We start from the raw sequence: 19,816 nt of genomic DNA on the forward strand, positions 1-19,816 counted from the left end.
ACCAACATGGTGTGAACAAGCCCCTTATATTTGAAAACAAATTCCCAGGACATTGTGGGTAGGATGGCAGGAACAGCTTACTCTAGACTGGCAATGCTGCTTTGAATTCAGGAAATGTGAATCATCATTGCCAAACAAAATACAATAAGTTGCATAAGGTTGAATTCAATAACAGGCTCAATGAGTATTTGCGGTACTTGTAGGATATACTTATAATTAACTGCTACATATTTTTTTTTAATGGAAGGTCATAGTTTTGCTTTAAAGCTGAACTTCTTCAGGCTAATTAACTCACATTTAAATATACAGTGTCAATAAAAAGTATGTGAACCCCTCGGTTTTCTGCAGTAATATGCTATAAAATGTGATCTGATCTTCATCTAAGTAACAACATAAGACAAACACAATGTGCTTAAGTGGATAACACACACACACACACACACACACACACACACACATACAATTTCTTATGTCTTTATTGAACACACACACACATTAAAAATTCACAGTTCTGGGGGAAAAAGTAAGTGAACTGATTGACTAAATAATTCTGCCTACAGAAAAATACAGGAGGGGGCGAAGAAAATACCAGTCACCCTGCACAAGCAGAGAGACTAGCACTGACCGGTCTTTATTACAGGAATCTTTTACACAGAGGGAAGGTCTCACACTGGATTGCAGAACAAATTTGGAAGAAATGCACAAAGCACATCAATATTCAAGGAAGCATAAACATGACTTTAGACAATGTTTGCTTATCCCAACTACTATTTAAAGTGTAAGTAACCCCCCGATCGGTTTCAGCCAAGGAAGCTGCCATCTTTGCCTCTGTTTAAAGTGGTTGTAAACCCACTTTAACCACTACAATACAGGGCACTTTCGCCCCCTTCCTTCCCAGCCCAATTTTCAGCTTTCAGCGCTCTCGGATTTTCAATGACAATTGCGCGGTCATGCTACGCTGTATCCAAATGAAATTTTTATTATTTTGTTTGCACAAATAGAGCTTTATTATGGTGGTATTTATTCATGACTCCGTTTTTTATTTTTTGCGATATAAGAGAAAAAACAGGGAGAAATTTGGAAAAAACCTTATATTTTCTTCTTTCTATTTTAAAAGGAATCCAATAAAATCTAATTTTGTCATAAATTTAACCCAAAATGTATTCTGCTACATGTTTTGGTAAAAAAAAATTCCGTTAAGTGTATAATAATTGGTTTGTGTGATCACGAACATATGTACGCAAATGATCATGTAGAGATGTGTGCAGGCGATCACGGACATATGTGTGCAGATAATCATTGGGACGTGATTTTAGTGGGACATATGTGGGGGACATGTGTTTTTATTATTTGGGGACAGGTGTGTTTTGGGGACATGTGTGTTTTACACTAGACTTGTGATCAGTGAGTAAAAAGCTGTAAAAAACAGCTCATACTCACTGATCACCAGCCGGCTGCAACGATCTGCTCTCCTCTCCTCAGCGACGACTTCTGTGTGAGGAGAGCCGATTGCCTAGCAACCAGCTGTTTGTTTACATCACATGACGGCTGTGATTGGACACGCCCATCATGTGATCAGGAGGGCCAATCACAGAGCCCTCCTGCCGATCCGCGATTCACCGTGTCCGGGTGACACGAGAGCATCGGGGCTGTGTGGGCACGCGCGCGATCCCACTCCTTCATACAATGCTCCGGTGGCCGACATCACTCCTGGGGGTTACTTCTGGGTATCACGGCTCCTGCGCTGTGATTGGCCCAGAGCTGCGATTTACTTTGATCCTGCGCATGCGCTCGGAAATGACACACTCACTGAAGCAACTGCACATCTCCAAAAGGACACCAAAAAAAGTCCTGCTAGCAGCATCTTTGGAGCGGTGATGGAGAGGTGTATACACACCGCTCCTGTCCATTGAAATCAATGGGGCAGCACAGCTATACCGCTACTGCTGCAGCAGCACTTTGTGGGCGGCTTTAACCCTTTTTCGGCTGCTAGCGGGGGTTAAAATTGCCCCGATAGCGGGCAAATAGCGCCACTAAAACTCTGGCACCCGCACCGCCACCAGCGTGAAACTGGCCTAAGTGCTTGTAAACGTGATAGAGACTTTTACAAGCGCCAGGAGTTTTTTCTGCAAAAAGCTGCTGGCTTCTAGGAGAATTAAAAAAAAAACATCCTGTGTGCATGAGCCTGCCTTGGTGTCAACAAGGAGAAAATGTCTCTGTCATGCAGGAAAACATTATGAAATATGGACACATACCTCAGAGAAAGCAACAAGCTGTACCTCAGAGGCAAATGGAGTTGGGTAGACATAAGAGAAGATACAATCTTTCACTTTTCTTAGGTAGTTTTCCTCAATAGGGTCGATTGGCAATTCACCTGCATGTTTATACAAAAAAAAAGTAAAAAACGCTTAAAGTGGAACTTTGGTCAGAAAATGATATCCTGCTAGATCACTTCAAGCTGGCCCCTTTTACATATAGCTATTTAGAACATTATAAGTGCCTGTTGCCACTTTAGAGTGGGTTAAAGTGATACTAAATTCTCATTTTTCTTAGTTTAAAAATAACAAACATGTTATACTTACCTGCTCTGTGCAGTTGGTTTTGCACAGGGCAGCCAAGATCCCCCTCTTCCCTGAGCATTCTTCGGCTCTCCTGGCCCCTCCCTCCTGTTGAGTGCCCCCACAGCAAACAGCTTGCTATGGGGGCACCCGAACCAAGCCGCAGCTCTGTGTCCATTAAGACACAGAGCCGCGACCCGGCCCTGCCCTCTCTCTCTCCTCATTGGCTCACTGGGTTCGATTGACAGCATCAGGAGCCAATGGCACTGCTTTGCTGTCTCAGGCATTGAGGAAGGAGAGTCTAGGGCAGCTGAGACACTCCTGCAGCATCACAGGATCAGGATGGAGCTCAGGTAAGTTAAGATAAAAAAAAAAAACTTCTCACTTTACAACCACTTTAATACTTACAAAGCTAGTTGACTGGCTGCTATACTAATCCACTGGCTCTTAGTACTCGTACATCAGGGAAAATTTGTAAGATGAGCTGTCTGCGGATTTTTGGATCGTTATGGCCCATGCACACGATCCGAATATCGTACCAAAACTGTCGTCTGAGGAAGAATCGTATGATTTTCGGATCGTGTGTGCACTACTTTCGAGAGCTGATCACGACAGTTCATCCGATATTATTCAACCAGACAAGCACGAAAATTGTCCTCGTACAATACCAGATCGTATGATTTTTATTTAGTCAGTATAATTGACATCTGAAAATACAATACAAATACATTACAACACATGACATCACTTTTTTTTTCTGTCTAAGAGAATTTTTGGGACTTTATTTACCTATTCAATTTCTACTTTAAACTTTTAAGTGTACAAGGTCATACGATCTCCATTCGCCATTAGTACGGTGCTTTTCAACAGCCAATTTGACTTTTACATCAGACAAAAGCTGGATGTGCAGCCTATAACATTTTTGTCCGATATGAACTCAATGTCTGATTTTTGGATGGTCAGTACAGAAATTGTCACACAAAAGTCGAAAGTACAAACACGCATGATCGGAGTCAAGAAACGAATGAGTTTGGTCTTGTAAACTACTATTCGTAATCTAGAATTAACATTTGTGATGTGGCAATTGATGAAATCTCGAAATGCAGCGCACATTTTCATCTTCTTTAATGGGATATTAATGAAACTGCTTTCCTGGTGCTACTGATGTAGTTATGCCAAATGTATTTTAAAAGGCCTTTGTTTTGCACGATCTGAAAATGGTGAATCACTCACCAAACTTCTACTAACACGAAATTAGCAGAAGGGGCCCGCTTGAGAAATTAACTTCCTCTTTATACTCTCGTAGTACGTCACTACGTTCATGTTTGTCAAACGATAATTTGCGGATAGTTAGTATGCTAGACAAAATCCTGCACACGCGCTTTTGACAAAAATCAGATACTTGGTCGCCCAACAATCAGACAGTGTGTACGAGGTTTAGACACCATACACACTATTAGATTTTCTGCATATTTTTGTCTTCAGATTTACCAAAACCATGTAGTGCAAGGGCCTGTCTGATTGCATACAATTTGAAACTCTTAAGGTTTGACCTCATATTATATGGTTTTGGTAAATCCGAAGACAAAAATCTGCAGAAAATGTAATATGCCCCGTACACACGATCGGACATTCTGACAACAAAATCCATTGATTTTTTCCAATGGATGTTGGCTCAAACTTGTCTTGCATACACACGGTCACACAAAGTCGGTTGGAAATTGCGAACGTCAAAAGCGCACTGACATACAACACGTACGACGAGCCAAGAAAAATCAAGTTCAATAGCCAGTGCAGCTCTTCTGTTGATTCTGAGCATGCGTGGAACTTTGTGCGTCGGAATTGTGTACACACAATCGGAATTTCCGACAACGGATTTTTTTATGTCGGGAAATTTGAGATCCAGATCTCAAATTTTGTGTCGGAAATTCCAACGGAAAATGTCCGATGGAGCCTACACACGGTCGGAATTTCTGACAACAAACTCACATCGAACATTTTCAGTTGGAAAATCTGACCGTGTGTACGGGGCAATAGTGTGTATGGGGCCTTATACTTGAATCACTAACCTAAAACGAGTATGGAGTCCAGAAACATCGGAGGAAATTTAGAAGTCCTTATATACATTCTAGATGGAGGCCAGCCACTCAACCTATTGAAGCCAGAGGAGCAGGTGGAGAGCAGATGGAGAACAGATGGAGAGCACATAGACAGCAGATAGAGAGCAGATAGCACCTTCAGAAGGACAGCCCCATGTTTCTTTTAAAGAATTTGTTTACCTAGGACATCTTCCACTGACACGCTCCATAAATTCATAGAAGACACTTTACTCTTTATTACACAGTGCTCAGAGCTGTTCAGTGCATATTGCAGGAATGCACTTCTAATGTTCTTTGTACTTAATATGGGGTGAGCAGTCCAGGCCAAGCAACTTGTCCTCCACAGTGTCCACAGACACATGACGGCTATACTCAGCAACATGCCGGAACTCAACCATTTGTTTGACATCACAAATCCTCAAAACTGCATCCAATAGGAAATCTCTGTCCGAACCATTGTTATCACTCCCCCCAGCAGTCCTCCACCTGGAATACAAAATAATCAGAGAAAAGGGTAAGTACAGTAACAGATGTGTGTGTGTACAGTATATACTGTATATATTTTACTATTATTATACAGGATTTACATAACACCATCAGTTTGTGCAGTGCTTTACAGTATGAGAGCAGACTGCACAGTACAATTCAATACAAGAGTCAGAGGGCTGAGCTTGCTAGAGCTTATAATTTAAAGGCTTGTTTGCACTAGTGGTTGAGGGGCAGTAAAACCTCACAATTGAGCTGCATTTTTTTTAAGTTCCGCTTTTAGCTGCAGAGGCAGCACCTAAGGGCGTACACATGCTGTGGTGGGAACTATACCTCCTGTTGCTTTTGACAGGTGTAGTGCCCAACTGGCGCAACCCATTCAAGTCACTAGGGTCTTTCTGCAAGTGCCCTGCAACTATACGCAAGGGGTAAATCAGACGGTGAGGAGACGATACAGTGCCTTCTCACTGCCTGTCAAATGCTCTCTGAAGAGCAATCCGAACGTGAAGATCAAATCACATGTGAATAAGTCCTAAAAAGTAATAGTCAAGGGATACAAAAGGTAACAATTGCGGGGGAGGAGCTGATGGAGAAAGTAAAAGTTCAGCTTTATTATGTAGAGGCAGAATAGGCCTCTCTGAAGAGATGGGTTTTCAAGGATAGCCCAAAAGGTGAACAGAATGGGAGATAGTTGGACGGATTGGGGTAAGGAGTTCCAGAGCATGCAGAGGCTCTGGAGAAGTCCTGGAGGTGAGAATGGGAGGAGAAGATGAGAGACTACAGAGCAGGAGGTCTTGAGAGAAACAAAAAGGTATGTATATATATATATATATATATATATATATACACACACATATACACTCACCAGCCACTTTATTAGGTACACCTGTTCAACTGCTTGGTAACACGAATTGCTAATCACCCAATCACATGTTAGCAACTTATTGCATTTAGGCATCTAGATGTGGGGAAGACAACTTGCTGAGGTTCAAACTGAGCATCAGAATGGGGGAAAAAAGGGGATTTAAAGAGGAAGTAAACTCTCCCACTCTGATGCTTCTTTTCATTTAGTCCATTATAATAAGTCATTATTAGACTATAGCCACTGTAATCCAGCCCGAATCGCATTTTACTTACTGTTTAAAGAAACTTTAAAAAACTTGTTTTCAGGGTTTAGGCAGCGCTACCATATTAAGTATTGTTTTCTGAGTCCACAGTGGAGTGTATTTCCGCCCACTTCCTGTACTGTTAACGAAGCCTTCTTCTTAATCCAACGTTTCTATGGCAACCCTGCTTCCCTGTTCATAGCTTACTTGTTTATTTCATAGTATTTACTTGTGCCTATGTCTAATGTTTCCCTTTGTCAGACTTATCAGCTTCAGCTTATAAGACTGCAGTAATGGCCACATTTAGACTGTATGTCATGTCACATGGTCAAATGGTGTGTAGAAGGAAGCTCTGAGTGATTAGCAGAGTTCAGTGTTGTGCCGTAGGAACAGATAGATAAGACATAGCGAGTGTGCCTTAAATCAGGGGAGATATGGGCATGCTCAGTGACTTCATTCTACAGAACAACAAGGATTACAACAGTACTAAGCAAGTAAGGAGATATCTACAAGCAGTGTTCATTAGGGTTTTTTTATGCTGATTTAAATGGGACAAAGTTGTGGGGGAGGGTTTACAACCACTTTAAGTGACTTTGAATGTGGCATTGTTGTTGGTACCAGACGGGTTGGTCTGATTATTTCAAAAACTGCTGATCTACTGCGAATTTCACGCACAACCATCTGTAGGGTTTACAGAGAATTGTCTGAAAAAGAGAAAATATCCAGTGAGCGCAAATTGTGTGGGGGGAAATGCCTTGTTGGTGTCAGCGAGAATGGGCAGACTGGTTCCAGATGACAGAATGGCAACAGTAAAGCTGGATACACACTTTACAATTTTCTGTAGATTTTTTCCTTTAGATTTACCAAAACCGTATACTATGAGGTCAAACCTAAACCACTTGCCATCTGCGCTATAGCTGAAAGACGGGTACAGTGCGTACTTCATCTTCCGGGAGGGCGTCCCTGGACCTCCAGTGCTTAAGTGGCCTGCGATCGTGGAGGTACCTACCAGTACCACCCATCAGTGCCCACAGTACCACCCATCGGTGCACACATTGCCTTCTATAAATTAATCAGTGCGTCATTACCAGTGCTGCCTATCAGTGCCATCTACCAGTGCCCATCAGTGACATCTATCAGTGCCACTCATCGGTGCCACCCATCAGGGCCCATCTGTGCCATCTTATCAGTGCCCATCAGTGTAGCCTCATCAGCGAATATCAATGAAGGAGAAAAATTACCTGTTTGCAAAATTTTATAACAAACTATGAAACTTATTTTTTTTTAACTTCTGTCTATTTTTGTTTGTTTAGCAAAAAATAAAAACCCAAATGATTAAATTACCACCAAAAGAAATCTCCATTTGTATGAAAAAAAATTATAAAAATTTCATTTGAGTACAGTGTTGTATGACCGCACAATTGTCATTCAAATTGTGACAGCGCTGAAAGCTGAAAATTGGTCTGGGCAGGAGGGGGTTTAAGAGCCCAGTAAGCAAGGGGTTAAGAGTTTTAATTTGCATGCAATCAGGCAGGCCCTTGCACTACATGGTTTTGGTAAATCTAAAGGAAATCAGACAACAAAAGTTGTATAGTGTGTATGAGGTCTTACTCAAATAACCACTCGTTACAACCAAGGTATGCAGAATGCCATCTCTGAACACACAACAAATCGAACATTGAAGCAGATGGGTTACAGTAGCAGAAGACAATTTGTACAGGCTCACCAAAATTGGACAATAGAAGATTGGAGAAACATTGCCCGGTCTGATGAGTCTTAAAGAGGAAGTAAACCCTGATGAGTTTACTTCCTCTTTTTTTCCCTGCAAAGGTAAAGCATAATGGACTACTATGCATCGCATAGTAGCCCATTATGTGTCACTTACCTGACACAGGAGCCAGCGAAGTCGCCGCTGTCCCCTGTAGTCTGCCGCATCCATCTTGCTGGTGGCGTCTCGCAGCTCCGCCGCTGTCATTCGGCAAAGTCGTGATGACGTCACTCCCGCGCATGTGCACGGGAGTCGACAAATGCGGTAGCTCCATTCTTGGAGCTGCCGCGCTCAGTGCGCATGCGCCGTAGACAGCGGTGCCCGTTTTCGGGCAAATATCTCCTAAACCATATAGGTTTAGGAGATATTGCTTGGACCTACAGGTAAGCCTTAATCTAGGCTTACCTGTAGGTCAAAGTGGTTTGTAAGGGTTTACAACCACTTTAATTTCAGCTGCGACATTCAGATGGTAGGGTCAGAATTTGGTGTACACAACATGAAAGCATGGATATATCCAGCCTGATATCAATGGTTCAGACTGGTGGTGGTGTAATGGTGCGGGGGGGGGGGGGGATATTTTCTTAGCACACTTTGGGCCCCTTAGTACCAACTGATCATCGTTTAAAAGCAACTGCCTACTTGAGTATTGTTCCTGACCATATCCATCCCTTTATGACTGCAGTGTACTCATCTTCTGATGGCTCCTTCCAGCAGGATAATGCACCATGTCACAAAGATCAAATCATCTCACCACTGGTTTCTTGAACATGACAATGAGGTCACTGGACTCCAATGGCCTCGACAGTCACCAGTAGGGTTGTCCCCTCATCCCTTTAAACCCGAACACCTTTGATTTACACGGGTTCTGAGGCCTCATTCCCACAAGGCGGATCCACTTCCACGGAGTCTGCCTCTGTCCGCCAGCTCAGCTGGATATCTCTCCGTTGATCTCCTCTGAGCTGGCGGATGACATGTCCCTCTCTGCTCACTGAGCGGGGAGGGGCTTGTCGAGCGCCGCTGGTTGCTATGGAGAGATCGGATGAAAATGGACAGCATGTCTGTTTTCATCAGATCTCACCCGATACCTATCAACGTAGGGTCATCCGTCTGCTTCTGGCGAATCAGACCGGGTCAGATGTCAGCAGACATGTCATCGCTGACATCCGTCACTCCATAGCCTAGCATGGAGTGCCTGTTCAGGTCCGCCATCAAAATTGACAGGCGGACCTGAACAGTCCAACGGTGTGAACAGGGCCCGAGGCTAATTTCATGAAGATAAAGCACCAAGTGAGTTTAATTAACACCTTAATCAGCCACATAACCTGTGCAATTATTATGTGTTCGGGTTTAAAGGGATGATGTGGCAACCCCAGTCACCAGATCTCTTTCCAATAGAGCACCTTTGGGATGTGGGGGAACTGGAGATTTGCAGCCGACAAATCTGCAGCAACCACATGATGATCATGTCACTACGGAGCAACATCTCTGAGGAACGTTTCCAACACCTTGTTGAATCTATGCCATGAAGAATGAAGGCAGTTCTGAAGGGGAAAAAGGGGGTCCAACCCAGTACTAGCAAGGTGTACCTAATAAAGTGGCCGGTGAGTGTGTGTGTGTGTGTGTGTGTGTGTGTGTGTGTGTATATATATATATATATATATATTAGACACTAAAGACAATCACATTTATAAAATCTCATATATTTTGTGTGTGGTATTGAACTCTTGCCAGATTATCCTTTCTGCTGTCTGCGTACCATTGGGGAACGCTTCACTTCCTGTCCCAGAGACAGAACAGGAAGTAGGAGGAAATCTTAGTTTGTTGTCCCCATTGGAAGGATCCCCTCACCTCTTGTTCTGGGGACACTTCTGGGTTTTCTATCGCTGACACTGGTGATCAGGACACACAGAGATGGTGACATTCTCCAATGGGGACACAGGAATAAACACCTGACAGAGTCTAGCCCCTCCAGGTTTGCATAGATGTACATTATAACTGTGTATTGTGTGTGAAAGAAGAAGCAGAACACCATCAGCCCCCCCCCCCCCTCCCCCTCCCCCTCCCCCAAGTCCTGACACTGTCCCTGCAGATAAGGAAACTACACTTACACATTTTTAACTATGACCAATAAAACAAAACAAATACCTATTTCATGCTAATAACAGAGAGTTCCCTGATTGTCGGAGAAACGTAAAAGACAATTGGAATAATGACGTGCCTGTAGCAAGAACTCTGTTTGCCCTCATCAAAGATGGCGGTCTCCTCGTCCTCTGTTCCGGTTTCCTCCCGGCAGCATCCGGTTCCGGGTCATGGTGACGGGGGAGGCGTGGCGGAGGGGTTGCCCGGTGGTGGTTGTGCTGGTGGCGGAGAGGACGGGATGAGTATGGTGTGGGGATGGGGGTGGAGGCTGCGCTGCTGCGGACATCATAGTGCTGCCCTGGCCGGAGTGCGGAGCCTGACCAATGGAGTCCTCCGGGAAGGAGGAGGGGGCGGAGCGGCTGCTGGGAAGGTGAGAGGAGGACATGGAGGGAAGGTCAAACATGACACTGAGCGGGGTGAGGACTCCCCCTCCCCCCTCATCATCATTACAGGGGACACCACACTCCCCTCCAACATTCTTCATTCATTCATTGCAGGAATGGCCAGAAATAAGTGTGTAGAGTGTAAGCTCCCAGGACCAGGCCTCCCATAACCCTCCTTTATTGGGCACAGAGCTGTGGGGTGCCTATCCCTAATCTCTATGCCCGGCTGTGGGGTGCCTATCCCTGATCTGTATGCCCGGCTGTGGGGTGCCTATCCCTGATCTGTATGCCCGGCTGTGGGGTGCCTATCCCTGATCTGTGTTGCCCGGCTGTGGGGTGCCGAGCCCTGATCTGTATTGCCCGGCTGTGGGGTGCCGAGCCCTGATCTGTATTGCCCGGCTGTGGGGTGCCGAGCCCTGATCTGTATTGCCCGGCTGTGGGGTGCCGAGCCCTGATCTGTATTGCCCGGCTGTGGGGTGCCGAGCCCTGATCTGTGGGGTGCGGAGCCCTGACTAAAAGAAAACCCGACAGAGGTTCTAGTTTTGGCTTAAGATGCAAGTAATGTGAGAACTTAAATTAGGTTTGGTATCAGCCTCTTGCAGTTTATGTACAGCATTGTTGGGAGAAGCAGAACAAATAGCTGCGCTGCAGTGCAAGAGCATGCTGATAGGAGGAGAGAGCAGTGAGACAGAATGGTGAGATTGTCGGTGTGTGTTGCTTCTCCTTTCTCTGTTCCTATTGTAAAATTCACCCTATTTTTTGTTTGGGTGCAAGGCTCCTAACACATTCAGTTCAGGGCTGTGTACCCCCATGGATGTCAGTTTGGGCTGCGGCTGTGTCCATGCAGCTGCTACATCCTAGAAGACTTAATTGCCTGCAGAGGGATGCATGCAATACCTGTACATCCCTGTCGGGGGAGACAGTGGCCTTGCACAGGTGTATGCCGTAGTTCATCCCTGTGAATGAGGTTTTAGAGCAGGGGTCTCAAACTGGTGGCTCTACAGCTGTTGCAGAACTACAATTCCCATGAGGCTTTGCAAGGCTGACAGTTACAAGCATGACTCCCATAGGCAGAGGCATGATGGGACGTGTAGTTTTCGCAACAGCTGGAGGGCCGCCAGTTTGAGACCCCTTATCTAGATCATTGTATATGGAGATAGAACATTGTCACTTTCATGATTCTTCACCACTTGACATATTTTGAGCGCTTGTTTTATGGGTACAATGTACTCCTTCCATTCCTTTATTGTATTTACTTTAGAGGTGTTTTATAATTGCCAGGCAGGTCATGACAAGATAGACGAAGGTCTGATAGAATTTTTTTGAGTGTGTGTAATGAATATATATTTCTATAGATATAGATATTCTCAATACCTTGTTTTTTTTTTGTTTTTTTTTTTAGAAGTACTCGCTTATACCTACCGCAATGGTACAAAGCATTGGAAAGTTATTTACAAGTTCCATTTTTTTTTATTTTTATTTTTTTTGCACTTTTTCAATGTTAAATGTGTAAATATGTTTTTATATGTGTAAAAATATTCACAAGCAAATAATAAAAAATAAAATAAAAAAAGTTTTAATTGTTTATCATTTTATAAAATAGATGTGGAAAAAAAGCAGGAAATTAATAATTAAATGGAGGAGGAGAAGATGGAGTTACGGCTGATTAGATTAAATTCTATTCAATTAATTCATCCATTTGATCTACAGATATGAAGAAACAGAAAGATACAAAAATAAATATTGGGGGTTATTTACTAAAGGCAAATCCACTGCAAGTGAAAACTACAAGTGCAAAGTGCACTTGGAAGTAAAGTCGCTGTAGATCCGAGGTGGACATGGAATGAAAATAAACAGCATTTTATCTTGCACATGATTGGATGATAAAATCAGCAGAGCTTCCCCTCATTTCAGATCTACCCCTCAGATTTACAGCGACTGCACTTCCAAGTGCACTTTGCACTTAGTTTTTACTTGCAGTGCAAAGTTGATTTGCCTTTCGTAAATAACCCCCAATGTTTCTTTTTCTTTTTGTGTTTAAGGGCTGAGCAATGTTGTTAACCACTTCAATACACTTAAACTCCTTCCTGCCCAGACCAATTTTGAGCTTTCAGCGCTGTCGCACTTTGAATGACAATTGCGCGGTCATGCTACACTGTACCCAAATGAAATTTTTATCATTTTTTTCCCACAAATAGAGCTTTCTTTTGGTGGTATTTGATCACCTCTACGGTTTTTATTTTTTGCGCTACAAATAAAAAAAATACCGAAAATTTTGAAAAAAAATATGTTTTTTTTTTGTTTCAGTTTCAAAACTTTGTAAATACGTACGTTTTCTCCTTCACTGATGGGCACTGATGGGGCTACACTGATGGGCACTGATAAGGCGGCACTGATGGGCACCAATGTGGCACCAATGAAGTGGCACTGATAGGCGACACGGACGGGCACTGATAGGTGGCACAAATTGGCACGGATGTGCGGCACGGATGGGCGGCACAGATGGGCATGGATGGGCACTGATAGGCGGCACAGGTGGGCACTGATAGGCGGCACAGGTGGGCACTGATAGGCGGCATTGGTGTTATACTATAGTAATGGATGCCAATCAGTGCCAAACAATGCATGCCAATCAGTGATGCCCATTGTGGGCACTGATTGGCATCCATTATGGGCACTGATTGGCACCCATTGTGCTGACTGGCATCCCTGGTGGTCTAGGGAGGATTACCTTTTCCCTGGTGGTCTGGTGGCGTCCCTGGTGGTCCAGTGTGGGCATCCTCGGGGGGGCTGTGCTGATAATCGATCAGCACAGACCCCCCCTGTCAGAGGAGCAGCCGATCGGCTCTCCTCTACTCGCGTCTGACAGACGCGAGTGAGGGAAAGCCGATCACCGGCTCTTCCCATTTACACTGTGATCAGCCGTGATTGGACACGGCTGATCACGTGGTAAAGAGTCTCCGTCGGAGACTCTTTACCGAGATCGTAGTTGTCGGGTGTCAGACTGACACCCTGCAACAACGATCGCCGCGATGCGCGCTCATAATCCTGATCACGTCATATGACGTCCGGTCAGGATTATGAAACCACTTTGCTGCCGTCAATTGCCTATAGGGCGGGCGGCAAGTGGTTAATAAACATTGCCGGCTGCTTTCTTTTTTTTTTTTTTCTTTTTGACAGTTCCAATTACCAGACTTCTTAAACACTGGGCAGATCCACTGGCAGCTCAAAGAACCGAGTATCGGTTTCAGGTATCGGTGCATTTGCACGAGTACTGATCCTTGTGCAAATACTCAGTATCGGTGCAACCCTAATCTATATTACCAAAAGTATTGGGACACCTGCCTTTGCACGCACATGAACTTTAATGACCTCCCAGTCTTTATCCATAGGGTTTAGTATTGAGTTGGCCCACCCTTTGCAGCTATAAGAGCTTCAACTCTTCTGGGAAGCCTGTCCCAAGGTTTGAGTGTGTCTAGGGGAATGTTTGACCATTCTTCCATAAGGGCATTTATGAGGTCAAGCACTGATGTGGATGAGAAGACCTGGCTCACAGTCTCCGCTCTAATTCATCCTAAAGGTGTTCTATGGGGTTGAGGTTAGGCCCCCCCCCCCCCAAACTCTCTCAGCCTCGTCTTTATGGACCTTGCTTTGTGCAAAATAATATAGTGTGTGTATGTATATGTGTGTGTGTGTATATGTATGTGTAATATATATATATATATATATATATATATATATATATATATATATATATATATATATATATATATATATATATAATCTCTATCTATCTCTCACTGCAGGATTCTGTCTAAAATGAGAATCCCCGATTATTTTGCTTAGAATAAAGATCACAAATGTGGTGTAACATCTTTCATATTCTACAAAAAAATTGGGCTAACTTTACTGTTTATATGTTTTTTTTTTTAAATTCATTAAAGTGTCTTTTTACCCCCAAAAAAATTGTTTGAAAGACAGATGTGCAATTACAGTTTAACATAAAATATTGCAACTAGGGCTGCAACTAACGATTATTTTCATAATAATCAAATTCATCGGATAAAAAAAGGACACACACACACACACACACACACACACACACACGACTCGGCCGACTCCTCCGAATGGAGCAAAGGGTATCCCGAAGCCGGGAGAGCACAACCTCCAATCACGGCAGAGCTGGAAAGTGGCCCGGCGAGGGCTTGCCATGCCTGCGCTCTGCGGCGGGTCTATCGGAAGGCTGCTGGGTAGAGGGGGGAGGAGGAGCCGAAAGCAGCGCAGGCGCGTTGCTGGCGGGACGTCGGCTGGGTGGAGAATGCAAGCAAGCGTAGCTGCGCGCTTAAGGACGTGGTGCATGCGTAGGACACGGAAGGATACACAGGATTCTAACGGACCGGCAGGGGGGAAGGTGCGGACTAGGGGTGCAACGGATCAAAAAACTCACGGATCGGATCGTTCCTCGGATCAGAGTCACGGATCGGATCAATTTTCGGATCAGCAAAAGAAATAACACTATCCCCGCCCCCCACAGCCACATTGTTTATTTAACCACCTCAGTACAGTGCAGTTACACCCCCTTCTTGACCAGACCAATTTTCAGCTTTCAGCGCTCTCACACTTTGAATGACAATTACTCAGTCATCCAACACAGTATCCATATGAAACTCGCGTCCTTTTTTCCACACAAATAGAGCTTTCTTTTAGTGGTATTTAATCACTACTGGGTTTTTTATTTTTTGTGCTATAAATAAAATAAAACATACATTTTGTGAAAAAAATGCCTTTTTCTTCGTTTCTGTCATAAATTTTTGCTAATTAGTAATTTTTCTTCATAAATTTTGGCCAAAATTTATACTGCTACATATCTTTGGTAAAAGTAACCCACATTAGTGTATATTATTTGGTCTTTGTGAAAGTTATAGAGTCTACAAACTATGGTGCCAATCACTGAAAATTGATCACTTCTGATCAGGCCTTCAGTACATCAGGTGTACCTCATTTCTTGAGACTCTAACTAGTCAGGAAAGTACAAATACCCCCCAAATGACCCCTTTTTACAAAGTAGACATCCCAAGGTATTAAGTAAGTAGCATGGTGAGTTTTTTTAAGTTGTCATTTTTTCCCACAATTCTTTGCAAAATGAAGATTTTTTTATTTTTTTTTATTTATTTTTTTACTAAATTGTCATATTATCAGGTTATTTCTCACACACAGCATATGTATACAACAAATTACCCCCCAAAATACATTCTGCTACTCTTCCCGAGTATGGCGATACCACATGTGTGAGACTTTTACACAGCCTGGCCACATACAGAGCACCAACATCGATGTAGAACCTTCAGACGTTCTACGAGCAAAAATGACGCATCTCATTTCTCAACCACCTATTACACTTTTGAAGGCCCTGGAGTACCAGGACAATGGAATTTCCCATAAAATCACCCCATTTTGGAAAGCTAACACCCCAACGTATAATCTGTGAGGCATAATGAGTCTTTTGAATGGTTAATTTTTTTCCAGAAGTTTTTGGAATATGTGGAAAAAAATTAAAACGCATTTTTCTTTACACAAAATTGTCAATTTATAAGATATTTCTAACACATAGCATGTATATAGCAAAAATTACACCCCAAAATACATTCTGCTACTCCTCCCGAGTATGGCGATACCACATGTGTAGGACTTTTACACAGCCTGGCCACATAGATGGGCCAAACATTGAAGTAGTACGTTCAGGCGTTCTAGGAGCATAAATGACACATCTTATTTCATTCCTACCCATCACACTTTTGAAGGTCCTGGACCACCAGGACAGTGAAATTACCCACAAATGACCCCATTTTGGAAAGCAAACACCCCAACGTATATTCTATGAGACATGGGCTGCAAATAGGTACTTGGGTACTCTGATGGGCTGGAGATAGGTACTCGGGTACTCTGATGGCCTGGTGACAGGTACTCGGGTACTCTGATGGCCTGGTGACAGGTACTCGGGTACTCTGATGGCCTGGTGACAGGTACTCGGGTACTCTGATGGCCTGGTGACAGGTACTCGGGTACTCTGATGGCCTGGTGACAGGTACTCGGGTACTCTGATGGCCTGGTGACAGGTACTCGGGTACTCTGATGGCCTGGTGACAGGTACTCGGGTACTCTGATGGCCTGGTGACAGGTACTCGGGTACTCTGATGGCCTGGTGACAGGTACTCGGGTACTCTGATGGCCTGGTGACAGGTACTCGGGTACTCTGATGGCCTGGTGACAGGTACTCTGATGGTTTGGTGACTGGTATTTGGGTACTCTGAAGGGCGGTGACAGGTACTCAGATGAACTGTGACAGGTACTCGGGTACTCAGATGGGCTGTAACAGGTACTCGGTACTCTAATGGACTGTGACAGGTACTCAGATGAACTGTGACAGGTACTCGGGTACTCAGATGGGCTGTGACAGGTACTCGGTACTCTAATGGACTGTGACAGGTACTCGGTACTCTAATGGACTGTGACAGGTACTCGGGTACCCTGATGGGCCGTGACAGGTACTCGGGTACCCTGATGGGCCGTGACAGGTACTCGGGTACCCTGATGGGCCGTGACAGGTACTCGGGTACCCTGATGGGCCGTGACAGGTACTCGGGTACCCTGATGGGCCGTGACAGGTACTCGGGTACCCTGATGGGCCGTGACAGGTACTCGGGTACCCTGATGGGCCGTGACAGGTACTCGGGTACTCTGATGTGCCGTGACAAGTACTCGGGTACTCTGATGTGCCGTGATAGGTACTCGGGTACTCTGATGGGCCGGGACAGGTACTCGGGTACTCTGATGGGCCGGGACAGGTACTCGGGTACTCTGATGGGCCGGGACAGGTACTCGGGTACTCTGATGGGCCGGGACAGGTACTCGGGTACTCTGATGGGCCGGGACAGGTACTCGGGTACTCTGATGGGCCGGGACAGGTACTCGGGTACTCTGATGGGCCGGGACAGGTACTCGGGTACTCTGATGGGCCGGGACAGGTACTCGGGTACTCAGATGGGCCGGGACAGGTACTCGGGTACTCAGATGGGCCGGGACAGGTACTCGGGTACTCAGATGGGCCGGGACAGGTACTCGGGTACTCTGATGGGCCGGGACAGGTACTCGGGTACTCAGATGGGCCGGGACAGGTACTCGGGTACTCAGATGGGCCGGGACAGGTACTCGGGTACTCAGATGGGCTGGGACAGGTACTCGGGTACTCAGATGGGCTGGGACAGGTACTCGGGTACTCAGATGGGCTGGGACAGGTACTCGGGTACTCAGATGGGCTGGGACAGGTACTCGGGTACTCAGATGGGCTGGGACAGGTACTCGGGTACTCTGATGGGCTGGGACAGGTACTCGGGTACTCTGATGGGCTGGGACAGGTACTCGGGTACTCTGATGGGCTGGGACAGGTACTCGGGTACTCTGATGGGCTGGGACAGGTACTCGGGTACTCTGATGGGCTGGGACAGGTACTCGGGTACTCTGATGGGCTGGGACAGGTACTCGGGTACTCTGATGGGCTGGGACAGGTACTCGGGTACTCTGATGGGCTGGGACAGGTACTCGGGTACTCTGATGGGCTGGGACAGGTACTCGGGTACTCTGATGGGCTGGGACAGGTACTCGGGTACTCTGATGGGCTGGGACAGGTACTCGGGTACTCTGATGGGCTGGGACAGGTACTCGGGTACTCTGATGGGCTGGGACAGGTACTCGGGTACTCTGATGGGCTGGGACAGGTACTCGGGTACTCTGATGGGCTGGGACAGGTACTCGGGTACTCTGATGGGCTGGGACAGGTACTCGGGTACTCTGATGGGCTGGGACAGGTACTCGGGTACTCTGATGGGCTGGGACAGGTACTCGGGTACTCTGATGGGCTGGGACAGGTACTCGGGTACTCTGATGGGCTGGGACAGGTACTCGGGTACTCTGATGGGCTGGGACAGGTACTCGGGTACTCTGATGGGCTGGGACAGGTACTCGGGTACTCTGATGGGCTGGGACAGGTACTCGGGTACTCTGATGGGCTGGGACAGGTACTCGGGTACTCTGATGGGCTGGGACAGGTACTCGGGTACTCTGATGGGCTGGGACAGGTACTCGGGTACTCTGATGGGCTGGGACAGGTACTCGGGTACTCTGATGGGCTGGGACAGGTACTCGGGTACTCTGATGGGCTGGGACAGGTACTCGGGTACTCTGATGGGCTGGGACAGGTACTCGGGTACTCTGATGGGCTGGGACAGGTACTCGGGTACTCTGATGGGCTGGGACAGGTACTCGGGTACTCTGATGGGCTGGGACAGGTACTCGGGTACTCTGATGGGCTGGGACAGGTACTCGGGTACTCTGATGGGCTGGGACAGGTACTCGGGTACTCTGATGGGCTGGGACAGGTACTCGGGTACTCTGATGGGCTGGGACAGGTACTCGGGTACTCTGATGGGCTGGGACAGGTACTCTGATGGACTGTGATTGACAGGTACTATGAGGGGTGGTGACAGGTCCTCTTTATTGGGGGGGGGCAATCAGTATGTTTGGTGTACACTGTATGCGGTAACGAGATGTTACCGCAATCTCCTCCTCACGATCGGTGTGTGAGGAGGAGAACCCGGTAACATCCTGTTACCGCGGTTTGTTTACATTTTAGTGATCGGCTGTGAAAGGATCACAGCCGATCACGTGGGTAAACAGCCAGCCAATGGCTGTTTACCAGTGTCGGTGACGAGCAGTGTTCCCGGGGAACACGCCGTCACCGACGTGCACGTGCAGCGCGCTCGCGATCGCGCGCATGCGCCGTGCACGTAGGGGGTGTGACCATCTGTGATCGGCCGTGACTTCATCACGGCCGATCACGTGGTAAACAGCCATAACGAATGGCTGTTCACCCCCTTCGGTGGCGAGCGGTGTCTCCGTGACACGCCGCCACCGAAGAAACAGGGATGCGCGCGCACGATCGCGCGCATCCCTGTTTAAACGGGAGGCCGTCATATGACGGCCTCCCGCCACAATAGCTGCGCCGCCTGGCCGTCATTTGACGGCCGGCGGTCAGCAACTAGTTAAATAAAAGGTATAACACTATCTCTCCCCCCCCAATAAAATGCAGCTCATTACAAGCATAAAAACATAGTCAGCATATCACTGATTATTTGCGCCAAGCTCACCACCGATCAAAGTTCCTCCAAACAGACCGCCGTGATGAGTCCCGGGATGCCTATTGGCGCAAATTGTCAGTGAT

The 19,816-nt window shown here is 46.0% G+C and overlaps 2 protein-coding genes across 7 annotated transcripts in view; one reads left to right on the forward strand and one right to left on the reverse strand.

Annotated features, from left to right (window-relative positions):
• LOC143996134 (protein nucleotidyltransferase YdiU-like) overlaps positions 1–10,370 on the reverse strand; it is a 120,126-nt gene extending 109,756 nt beyond the window's left edge. For 4 of the 5 annotated variants that reach the window (XM_077490998.1, XM_077491002.1, XM_077491000.1 and 1 more), the window contains exons 1-3: positions 10,163–10,315; positions 4,838–5,143; positions 2,256–2,374 (exon numbers count right to left, since the gene is read on the reverse strand). In XM_077490998.1, coding sequence (XP_077347124.1) covers positions 2,256–2,374; positions 4,838–5,066 — 348 coding nt within the window. In that variant the 5' untranslated portion in view covers positions 5,067–5,143; positions 10,163–10,315. Of the gene's footprint in view, positions 1–2,255; positions 2,375–4,837; positions 5,144–10,162 lie in introns of all 5 variants that reach the window. The other variant, XM_077490999.1, reaches the window with a different exon arrangement.
• Positions 10,371–10,382: 12 nt separating this feature from the next.
• PDSS1 (decaprenyl diphosphate synthase subunit 1) overlaps positions 10,383–19,816 on the forward strand; it is a 49,572-nt gene continuing 40,138 nt past the window's right edge. For both annotated transcript variants that reach the window (XM_077491017.1, XM_077491018.1), the window contains exon 1: positions 10,383–10,526. In XM_077491017.1, coding sequence (XP_077347143.1) covers positions 10,395–10,526 — 132 coding nt within the window. In that variant the 5' untranslated portion in view covers positions 10,383–10,394. The remainder of the gene's footprint in view (positions 10,527–19,816) is intronic.

The sequence above is a fragment of the Lithobates pipiens genome, unplaced genomic scaffold (assembly GCF_037356315.1).
Source record: "Lithobates pipiens isolate NorthernLeopardFrog02 unplaced genomic scaffold, aLitPip1_a1.2 Scaffold_19, whole genome shotgun sequence".
In the NCBI taxonomy this organism is placed as follows: domain Eukaryota; kingdom Metazoa; phylum Chordata; class Amphibia; order Anura; family Ranidae; genus Lithobates; species Lithobates pipiens.